The sequence below is a fragment of the Thalassophryne amazonica genome, chromosome 12, assembly GCF_902500255.1.
Source record: "Thalassophryne amazonica chromosome 12, fThaAma1.1, whole genome shotgun sequence".
Taxonomy (NCBI): domain Eukaryota; kingdom Metazoa; phylum Chordata; class Actinopteri; order Batrachoidiformes; family Batrachoididae; genus Thalassophryne; species Thalassophryne amazonica.
In genome coordinates, this window is record NC_047114.1 from 92,303,194 (window position 1) to 92,315,180 (window position 11,987).

The 11,987-nt window shown below is 40.6% G+C and overlaps 1 protein-coding gene across 2 annotated transcripts in view; it reads left to right on the plus strand.

Moving 5' to 3' along the window:
* LOC117521908 (desmoplakin-like) overlaps positions 1–4,641 on the plus strand; it is a 46,582-nt gene extending 41,941 nt beyond the window's left edge. For both annotated transcript variants that reach the window (XM_034183272.1, XM_034183273.1), the window contains exon 24: positions 1,143–4,641. In XM_034183272.1, coding sequence (XP_034039163.1) covers positions 1,143–4,355 — 3,213 coding nt within the window. In that variant the 3' untranslated portion in view covers positions 4,356–4,641. The remainder of the gene's footprint in view (positions 1–1,142) is intronic.
* Positions 4,642–11,987: the final 7,346 nt, after the last annotated feature.

An 11,987-nucleotide genomic window follows, 5' to 3' on the forward strand; every position in this document is an offset into this window, starting at 1 on the left:
CATACTGCTGTTGCTTTTGCATGAATTGTTATAATTTAATTGAGCTTAATCCTACATTGGCAGTAGCATTATTTGCACTTTATCGAATTTGCATGAATTTCACTTAGACTTAGCCTTCATACATACCTATGCTTGTATATATATTTCCCGGAGAATAAGTGTCAGGTTATTTTTTATTTGTTTGAGAGGCCCCTTGAGTTATTCTAAAGTTGATTACTGACAATCACTTGTTCGTTAATCATCATCATCATTATTATTATTATTATTTTACATAGGACTTTCCCAGAAATCAACACACTGCACAAACTCCAGTAATAAAAGTCCACTACAACAATGCACAAAATCCTAAATTAAAGAGCTGATTTAAAAAAATAAATAAATCTAATGGACTCACATTTTTATTGTAGTGCTTCCAAAGCTGTGGGTCAGCAATCCATGTTTATCTGCATCAAATAATGTCCAAAGCATGTTTGTCCACCTTGCTAAGATCCAATATGTTTTCCATCATTAGTTTATTTGTCCACCTTGCTTATTTTTGGAATTTCAAAGTCCATATGGCACACACCACAAGCGTGGCACTTCCTGCATAGGTCCACTGTTCAGTTCTTCATCCGTGTCCATCTCACATTTTCTGTTGTCCAAACTGCATCAAATGAAATCCAGTATGATTTCTATCATTAGTTTATTTGTCCATCTTGCTTATTTTTGGAATTTAAGAAACCTTATGTTAAATATCAGCACATGCTGTGGTGTGCACACACGCTACACTGACTTCCTGTCCATTGTTAAACTCTCTCCCAGGGAAACACTCTCAGTAAGCTCCACATACAGGAAAAAGGTGCAACTTATACTCCGGAAAATACAGCAGACACGCATGTTTTCCACCCTTTTGCTGAGCACACTTTCTTATGCCACATATCACAAAACAATCTCTTTATTAATAACTTTTTATAATGTTTGTATCTGGATGTACATACTTTAATTTAAACAGCATTAAAATAAACAAAATGATGATGATTCAGTTACTGGTGACAGTTTCATATCACAAAAATCAGTTAAATTTATTTAGCCTTTTGCTGTGTGTGTCAAATACCAAAATATTGTTCAGATGTAAGAATATGTTTTTTGTTATCTCTCCTCAGACTTCGATGATGGTGCACACATCCCAAAGCCAATACAGTGATCTTATGCTGGAGAAGGAGAATCTGCTGTCCAAGATTAAACTGCTTGAGCAAGACAAGAACCGTCAGCAGCGCCTTGAAGAGGAGCTCGCTCGCATCAAGCTCTCATTAGAGGCTGAGCTACGCAACAAGCAACGGCTGCAAGATGAAAAAAATGCTGTCGTCAAGGACTTTGCCTACATGAAGAGCCAGTTTGAGATGAAAGACGGTCAGATTAGGCAGTGCGAATCAGACAGGGACAAGGCTTGCAGAGAGAAACTCTCCTTGAAAAATGAGGTGGAGAAGCTCATGAGGGAACTAGTAAGTGTTGAGGAAAAATACAAGTTGCGTTTAGTAAACTCAGAGAAGGACTATTCGGACCTGATTCTCAAAAGAGATGCTCTGGAAAGAGAGATACTGAGGCTGCAGCAGAGGCCAAACAATATGAGCAGGCAGACTCAAACAGATGAGAAGATGCCAACTATTGATGCTTCTAAACTCGTATTTGAAGGTGTGCGCCGCAAAGTAACAGCTCAGCAGCTTTGTGACTGTGGAATAATCAGTAAGGCCACTCTAGACCAGCTCCTAAAAGGAAAAAAGATAGTGGATGAGGTAGCTGCAGACATTCATCTCAATCTGAAGGGTACCGGCATCATTGCAGGTATAGCAAGTGGCTCTCATGGGAAAATGCCATTCACTGAAGCCAAAAACAAGAAACGTCTTAGCCCAGACAGTGCCCTCATGCTACTGGAGGCTCAGGCTGCAACCGGCTACATCGTGGACCCCACATTTAATGAGAAGATGCATGTGGATACTGCCTGTTCCAGAGGGATTATAGACACAGAAGACAGAGACACCTTGCTGAAAGCCGAAGCAGCTAGTACAGGCTTCAAAGATCCATATAGTGGAAAAGTTCTATCTCTGGGTCAGGCTTACAAACAGGGTCGTGTTGACAAAGATACAGCCATCCGCTTGCTCCAAGCCCAAGAGTCTGTTGGAGGCATCTTGGATCCCATTCTCAGTGTGTTCTTGCCAAAGGATCTAGCTTTGGATCGCAATTTGATTGATGAGGAGCTCTACAGGGCTTTGAACCAAAAGCCCCCCTGCTACCTGGATCCAAAGACGGCAGAGAAGATAAGCTACAGTGACCTTCGGAAGAAGTGTACTGTGGAACCCATTTCTGGCTTGCTTCTGCTTCCGAGCCAAGAAAAATCCATATCAGTAAGAGGTTTCCGTCGTGATATTCCTGTGGAAGAGCTAGTCGAGTCCAAGTTGATCGATGAAACTGACTTGCAGAAGCTCAACCAGGGCATGATCTCAAGCAAAGATATTGAAGACAAGTTGAAGTCCTATCTCCATGGCTCCTCCTGTATTGCTGGTATCTATGATGAGGCCAATGAACGTATACTACCCCTCTATCAGGCAATGAAGGAAGATCTACTCATGAGAGGAACTACACTGGAGCTTCTTGAGGCCCAGGCTGCTTCTGGTTTCATTGTTGATCCAGTCAACAATGTCTTCTTGACAGTAGAGGAGGCTGTAAAGAGATGCCTAGTAGGGAAAGAGTTTAAGAATAAATTGTTGTCTGCAGAAAAGGCAGTAACTGGATACAAAGACCCAAGCGATGGAAAGACCATCTCTCTTTTCCAGGCTATTGAGAAAGAACTCATTGAGAAAGGCCATGGAATACGTCTGCTTGAGGCCCAAATTGCCAGTGGTGGAATCATCGATCCAAAAGGGAGCCATCGCATTGATGTAGATGTTGCCTACAAGAAGGGGTATTTTGACGAGGAGATGAATGAGATCCTAACCTATGAAGGCGATGATACAAAGGGCTTCTTTGACCCAAACACCAAGGAAAACCTGACATATTTACAACTAAAAGAGAGGTGCATCACAGATCCCAAAACAGGTTTAGTGCTTCTGCCACTCAAAGACAAGAAGAAGATGCAGAAGGCACAGGAAAGTCGTACAAATGTTCTTCGCAAAAGGCGTGTTGTGATTGTTGATCCTGACAGTGGGCAGGAGATGTCTGTGAGGGAGGCCTATCATCGGGAACTAATTGATTATGACACTTTCCTGGACTTGTCGGAGCAAGAGTGCGAGTGGGAGGAAATAACTATCACAGGTCCAGATGGAACAGCACGTCTGGTTTTGGTTGACAGGAAAACAGGAACTCAGTATGACATTCAGGATTGCCTAGACCGAGGTATCGTTGAACAAAAGTCTTTGAGTCAGTATCGTGCAGGAGAGTTAACCTTGACACAGTTTGCCGACCTCATCGCCAGCAGAACCAGCAACACTGAGATGACAATCGCAGCCAGCAATGTTGATGACATGGTCACCTGCTCCACTCCCACTCAGGCTGCACCATCTTCTCCTACAGTCCGCAAACGCTTCAGCAGTATTTCTATTACGGTCTCTCCACCTGAGATGTTTGATGACCAAAGCCCCGTGGCAGCTATATTTGACACAGAGACCGTGGAGAAGATAACTATTACTGAAGGGCTCAGAAGAGGCATAATTGATACAATTAGCGCACAGCGGTTGCTGGAGGCCCAGACATGCACAGGGGGCATTATCAACCCTGCCAGTGGGGAGAGACTGTCCCTGCAAGATGCTGTCACTCAGTGCCTGATTGAAGAAAGCATGGCATCAAAACTTAAACCTGCCCAGAAAGCCTATACTGGTTTTGAGGATGTGAAGACTAAAAGGAAGATGTCTGCAGCCGAGGCGGTGAAGGAGACGTGGCTGCCGTACGAGGCTGGCCAGAGATTTTTGGAGTTCCAGTACCTGACAGGGGGTCTGATAGAACCTGGCACCGGACGTCGCATCACCATTGAAGAAGCTATCCGCAAGGGTTGGCTAGATGGTCAAGCAGCCCAGAAGCTTCAGGATACACAGAGTCACCAGAAGAATCTGACCTGCCCCAAGACTAAACTGAAGATCTCCTATAAAGAAGCTATGGACAGCTGCATGGTGGAGGAGAGTAAAGGAATGAAGTTGCTGCAAGCGTCCTCAGTGTCCAGCAAGGGAATCAGCAGCCCTTACAACGTCTCAAACCCCGGATCTCGGTCTGGGTCCAGGGCTGGCTCCAAAAGTGGCTCTCGTAGAGGCAGTGTGGATTACAGCTCCAGCTACACCTACAGCTTCTCATCCAGCAGTACCACCTATACCTCCAACCCTCAACCTTAATGTAGCACAACAAGAAAGAATGATTTAAGATACTACTAACAGGTTCTACACAATGCCACCCCCCCCTTTTTTTAGTCATTTACTTATCTAAAATATTTTCTGCTGTGTGATGTTGGGAAAAATATAGCAATATTGAATATAAATATTTTTGGATTGTTCCTGAATTCACTGAACCGTTTAAATTTTTTGTCATTGTGATTTTGCATTTCTGTGTTAACCTTTATGCAGATTATAATTCACAAGCGTGTGCTAATACATTTTGAATTAATCTAATTATCACAGCTCATTTTAATGTTTTTTTTTTAGAACTTAACATTTTTATTTTTAAAAACATGCCTGTTGAACTCAGATTCAGTCTGAATATTTTGCCATTTTTATTCATAGAATATTGGAGCTTGGATTTGTTTTCAGTTTTTGTTTGTTTGTTTTGTTTTTGTTTTTTTAGAAGAAAGCAAGTGCTGAGGTCTGCTTCAAAATACTGACTTGGCAAAATAATGATCAACTTTACATTTTGCTTGCCAGTAAAATGTTGTTCTGAAATTGATTAAAAAAAACAAACAATAAAGTTATAATAACATTTCATTTGCTCTTTCAATGAACAAATTCAGAACTGTATTTGAGATTGTGCATGCACATAGTATCTAAAACAGTATCTGTTATTATAAAGGCAGAAAAACTGGATTGTACCGTAGATAATCTTGGAAACAAATTGAGATTCACTAATAAAATAACTAATTAGCATATACTCACTCACTCATCTTCAACCGCCTACTTCAATTAAGGGTCACTGGCATAGGGCGTTAGGCAGGGTACCCTGGACAGGATGACATATAGACAGGCAATAGTATTCACACCTGCACGCACACCTACGGACAATTTAAAGTTTCCAATCCACATAGCCTGCATGTCTGTGGATGTGGGAAGAAGACAGAAACATGCAAACACAGGTAGAACATGCAAACTCCAAACAGAAAGGCCCCAGATGGGAATCAAACCCACAACCTTCTTGCTGTCAGGCAAGAATCCTAACCCTTAAGCCACCATGCTGCTAATTTAAATATTGTATTTTATCATTTAAATAATTGAAGATAGAAGGATCACGAGGTTCGACACCACCACAGATGAAAATGTTCAATATAAAATGCAGTAAAAGTTGACATTCTATACTGTACTGCATTATGTTAAGAAGACAAATTTTACAAAGTATAAATTTAAATAAAATAAATTTGCTGTGTCACAGCAGCAGTGGCAATAGTAATTGCATAACTGTAAAATGTGCAAATGGAAGGGTAAATACTTAGAGGAAGAATACTTAAAGGAAGAGAATGAAAAGTTGAGAAATACTACATGCACAGAAGTATTGCACAGTTTATTGACCTGGGGTATATATATATATATATACACACACACATACACACTTACTGGGAGCAGTACAGATTGTGTCGGCTAGCAGCAGCAAGAAAGAAGGACCTGAGATACCTCTCCTTCAGACATGACAGGTGATTCAGTCCATCGCTGAAGAAGCTGCTCAGTGCTGTGATGGTGTCCTGTAGTGGGTGCGATGGGTTCTCCAGGAGAGATGATGGTTTTTTTCTCACTTCCCAACTCAACTAGGTCAAGGGGGGTCTCTCAAAGCCAAACTGACCTTCCTGATCACTTTGTCCAGCCTCTTCCTGTCTGCTGTTTGATATATGCTACTACCCCAGTAGACCAGGAGCATCCACTCCAGACCAAATGACCTCAGTCTCCTCAGTAGATACAGGCTGCTCAGGCACTTCCTGTAAGAGATGGGTGATTAGTCCATATATATATATATATATATATCCACACACTCTTCATGCTTGATTTGTTCTCTGACATAAACATGTCCGACCATGTCCAATAAACTGAATTTACCCCAGGTGGACTCCAATTAAGCTGTACAAACATCTCAAGGATGATCCATGGAAACGGGTCATAGCTGAGCTTAATTTTGACCTTTATGGCAAAGGCTGTAAATACTTATGTACATGTTATTTCTTAGTTTTTTCTACTTTTAACGATTTTTCAAAAAAAAAATTTTTTTTTCACTTTGTCATTATGGGGTATTGTCTGTAGAATTTTGAGGGGAAAAAATGAATTTTATCCGTTTTGAAATAAGGCTGCAACATAAAATGTGGAAAAAGTGGAGCGCTGTGAAAACTTTCCAGATGCAATGTGTGCATACACACACATACGTATGTGTGTATATATATATATATATATATATATATATACACACACACACACACAAACACATACAGAGAGAGAGAGAGAGAAAGAAATTGACAAATGAAATGAAATCTTGCCCACGTGGATAAATACCGATTTCTATTTTAATTAGAAAAACATGTTTCTTTTGTTTTGGAGTAAGAGAAAATATTTGAGGTTGGGGGCTGTTAGTCTGAAGTGCTATTAGGTGACTTATAATTCCTGTCACAGGCCTCAAAATGACATGGTGTCCCATGTCTCCAATCTCCAATCCATCATTGATGGGATTGGCTTGTTCTAGTAACGTGCTGTCATCTGCTGCATCTACTTGTCTCAGCAATGAACACCAAAGGAAGACATATTTTGGACAGGCACACGTACGTTATGCGAGAGATTCCAGGCTACTGACAGTGTAGGTGCCAGCGTCCTTTGAAGTCAAAGCACGAGTCAACCTTCAGAGTGAAGGGGGTCAACAGGATTTAGTGTATTACAAGCTTCTCTGTCTGCACATAGAGGTGCACCTCAAAAAAATTAGAATATCGTAGAAAATGTTCAATATATTTTATCAGTTATTTCAGAAAGTGAAAATTTTGAATGAATGAATTTATTCTGGGGCAGCATGGTGGATTAGTGGTTAGCACTGTTGCCTCACAGTGAGAAGGTCGTGGGTTCAATTCCGTAGCCGTTCTGTGTGGAGTTTGCATGTTCTCCCTGTGTTTGCGGGGTTTCCTCCGAGTGCTTCAGTTTCCTCCCACATCCAAAGACCTGCAGGTTAGGTGGATTTGGAATCTTTAAAAATTGTCCGTAGGTGTGTGTGTGTGTGTGTCTGTGTTTGTTTGTCTGTTTGTGGCCCTGCGACAAACTGGCGTCCTGTCCTGGGTGTACCCCGCCTCGCACCCTAGACTGCTGGGATAGGCTCCAGCCCCCCACCGACCCTAATTGGAGTAAGCAGTAGAAAATGAATGAATTAATTTATTCTGCACACAGACTCGACAATAAAAAACAATTTATCAGTGAACCTGTGTGACCGAAAGTGTGTGGGCAGAAGCAAAAGCTTATAAATGCCACCCCCCCCCCCACCCCTTTTACCATTAACGTAAAATATACACACACACACACACACACACACATATATATATATACACACACACACGTACAAACACATATATGCGTACTTACAACAGCAAATGCCAGCACAAAGAGTGTAAATCAATTTAAAAAAAATTCCAAACACAAACCAGACACAGTGCACAGTCCACAAAAACAATAACACAAATCTATAAACCTAGTTCATCAGATTATAACAAGTCATTATATTGTTAGAGTTGTAGTCTTACACACCTCTCTGCAGCTTCTCTCCCCCTGCCATCCCCTCATTACCCCATCCCCGTAGAGACGGTGCCTGCTCCCAGACCACCAATAACCAGCAAAAATCTATTTAAGCATAAAAATTCAAAAAGAAAAAATAATATAGCACCTTCAACTGCACCACAGACTAAAACAGTTAAATGTGGTCTATTAAACATTAGGTCTCTCTCTTCTAAGCCCCTGTTAGTAAATTATATAATAATTGATCAACATATTGATTTATTCTGCCTTACAGAAACCTGGTTACAGCAGGATGAATGTGTTAGTTTAAATGAGTCAACACCCCCGAGTCACACTAACTGCCAGAATGCTCGTAGCACGGGCCGAGGCGGAGGATTAGCAGCAATCTTCCATTCCAGCTTATTAATTAATCAAAAACCCAGACAGAGCTTTAATTCATTTGAAAGCTTGACTCTTAGTCTTGTCCATCCAAATTGGAAGTCCCAAAAACCAGTTCTATTTGTTGTTATCTATCATCCACTTGGTCGTTACTGTGAGTTTCTCTGTGAATTTTCAGAACTTTTGTCTGACTTAGTGCTTAGCTCAGATAATTATAGTGGGCGATTTTAACATCCACACAGATGCTGAGAATGACAGCCTCAACACTGCATTTAATCTATTATTAGACTCTATTGGCTTTGCTCAAAATGTAAATGAGTCCACCCACCACTTTAATCATATCTTAGATCTTGTTCTGACTTATGGTATGGAAATTGAAGACTTAACAGTATTCCCTGAAAACTCCCTTCTGTCTGATCATTTCTTAATAACATTTACATTTACTCTGATGGACTACCCAGCAGTGGGGAATAAGTTTCATTACACTAGAAGTCTTTCAGAAAGCGCTGTAACTAGGTTTAAGGATATGATTCCTTCTTTAGGTTCCCTAATGCCATATACCAACACAGTGCAGAGTAGCTACCTAAACTCTGTAAGTGAGATAGAGTATCTCGTCAATAGTTTTACATCCTCATTGAAGACAACTTTGGATGCTGTAGCTCCTCTGAAAAAGAGAGCTTTAAATCAGAAGTGCCTGACTCCGTGGTATAACTCACAAACTCGCAGTTTAAAGCAGATAACCCGTAAGTTGGAGAGGAAATGGGGTCTCACTAATTTAGAAGATCTTCACTTAGCCTGGAAAAAAGAGTCTGTTGCTCTATAAAAAAGCCCTCCGTAAAGCTAGGACATGTTACTACTCATCACTAATTGAAGAAAATAAGAACAACCCCAGGTTTCTTTTCAGCACTGTAGCCAGGCTGACAAAGAGTCAGAGCTCTATTGAGCCGAGTATTCCTTTAACTTTAACTAGTAATGACTTCATGACTTTCTTTGCTAATAAAATTTTAACTATCGTTATCTTTGGCTGCTTTCAGTGATGCCGGTATTTGGTTAGACTCTTTCTCTCAGATTGTTCTGTCTGAGTTATTTTCATTAGTTACTTCATCCAAACCATCAACATGTCTGTTGGACCCCATTCCTACCAGGCTGCTCAAGGAAGCCCTACCATTATTTAATGCTTCGATCTTAAATATGATCAATCTATCTTTATTAGTTGGCTATGTACCACAGGCTTTTAAGGTGGCAGTAATTAAACCATTACTTAAAAAGCCATCACTTGACCCAGCTATCTTAGCTAATTATAGGCCAATCTCCAACCTTCCTTTTCTCTCAAAAATTCTTGAAAGGGTAGTTGTAAAACAGCTAACTGATCATCTGCAGAGGAATGGTCTATTTGAAGAGTTTCAGTCAGGTTTTAGAATTCATCATAGTACAGAAACAGCATTAGTGAATTACAAATGATCTTCTTATGGCCTCAGACAGTGGACTCATCTCTGTGCTTGTTCTGTTAGACCTCAGTGCTGCTTTTGATACTGTGACCATAAAATTTTATTACAGAGATTAGAGCATGCCATAGGTATTAAAGGCACTGCGCTGCGGTGGTTTGAATCATATTTATCTAATAGATTACAATTTGTTCATGTAAATGGGGAATCTTCTTCACAGACTAAGGTTAATTATGGAGTTCCACAAGGTTCTGTGCTAGGACCAATTTTATTCACTTTATACATGCTTCCCTTAGGCAGTATTATTAGACGGCATTGCTTAAATTTTCATTGTTACGCAGATGATACCCAGCTTTATCTATCCATGAAGCCAGAGGACACACACCAATTAGCTAAACTGCAGGATTGTCTTACAGACATAAGGACATGGATGACCTCTAATTTCCTGCTTTAAACTCAGATAAAACTGAAGTTATTGTACTTGGCCCCACAAATCTTAGAAACATGGTGTCTAACCAGATCCTTACTCTGGATGGCATTACCCTGACCTCTAGTAATACTGTGAGAAATCTTGGAGTCATTTTTGATCAGGATATGTCATTCAAAGCGCATATTAAACAAATATGTAGGACTGCTTTTTTGCATTTACGCAATATCTCTAAAATTAGAAAGGTCTTGTCTCAGAGTGATGCTGAACAACTAATTCATGCATTTATTTCCTCTAGGCTGGACTATTGTAATTCATTATTATCAGGTTGTCCTAAAGTTCCCTGAAAAGCCTTCAGTTAATTCAAAATGCTGCAGCTAGAGTACTGACGGGGACTAGAAGGAGAGAGCATATCTCACCCATATTGGCCTCTCTTCATTGGCTTCCTGTTAATTCTAGAATAGAATTTAAATTTCTTCTTCTTACTTATAAGGATTTGAATAATCAGGTCCCTTCTTATCTTAGGGACCTCATAGTACCATATCACCCAATAGAGCGCTTCGCTCTCAGACTGCAGGCTTACTTGTAGTTCCTAGGGTTTGTAAGAGTAGAATGGGAGGCAGAGCCTTCAGCTTTCAGGCTCCTCTCCTGTGGAACCAGCTCCCAGTTCGGATCAGGGAGACAGACACCCTCTGTACTTTTAAGATTAGGCTTAAAACTTTCCTTTTTGCTAAAGCTTATAGTTAGGGCTGGATCAGGTGACCCTGAACCATCCCTTAGTTATGCTGCTATAGACTTAGACTGCTGGGGGGTTCCCATAATGCACTGAGTGTTTCTTTCTCTTTTTGCTCTGTATGCACCGCTCTGCATTTAATCATTAGTGATTGATCTCTGCTCCCCTCCACAGCATGTCTTTTTCCTGGTTCTCTCCCTCAGCCCCAACCAGTCCCAGCAGAAGACTGCCCCTCCCTGAGCCTGGTTCTGCTGGAGGTTTCTTCCTGTTAAAAGGGAGTTTTTTCCTTCCCACTGTTGCCAAGTGCTTGCTCACAGGGGGTCGTTTTGACCTTTGGGATTTTTACGTAATTATTGTATGGCCTTGCCTTACAATATAAAGCGCCTTGGGGCAACTGTTTGTTTGTGATTTGGCGCTATATAAATAAAATTGAATTGAAATTGAATTGAATTCTTATGGAGTCGTTTAAAGCCAAATAAATGGATGTTACCAGGACAATTTTTTGTTAACATATTCTACATTTTACATATTCTACACTCATTAAATGGATAAAAGCATATTTTTATTTAGGATAGCCCAATTATGTACATAGATTCACAATTCAAGAATCGTCATCATATCATATTTATCTTTACAGTGGAGTCTTCACTCAGTCATCATTCATATGCTACCAGACCTGCATCAGGACAGACTGGACAGCACCACTGGCACTGCATGTGCCATCAGGTTACTAAAGCCTCAGTCACAACCCATATTAGGAGTTTTTAATCCCGCAATCACCTGGTTCCTGTTGGTCCTACATCTTGCATAAGATTTATTATTATCTTTGTAGTCTTACTACAATGGTACAGACATTGTAAGGCCTTTGTACAAGTGGCAAGATGATTGTGCATTTGTCTTGAGATAAACGGCTGGACTTGATGCTACCTGTTGTACAGACATTGTACTATGATCTTGAGATTATAGTAGGACTGTTGTAGGAACTGCCCAATTGCCTTTTATGTCTGACATTTATTGTAGCTATCTCAAGTTGCCTGTACTTACATAGTACAAAGACCATACATGTCTTACAACCTTTGTACTGCCATCCT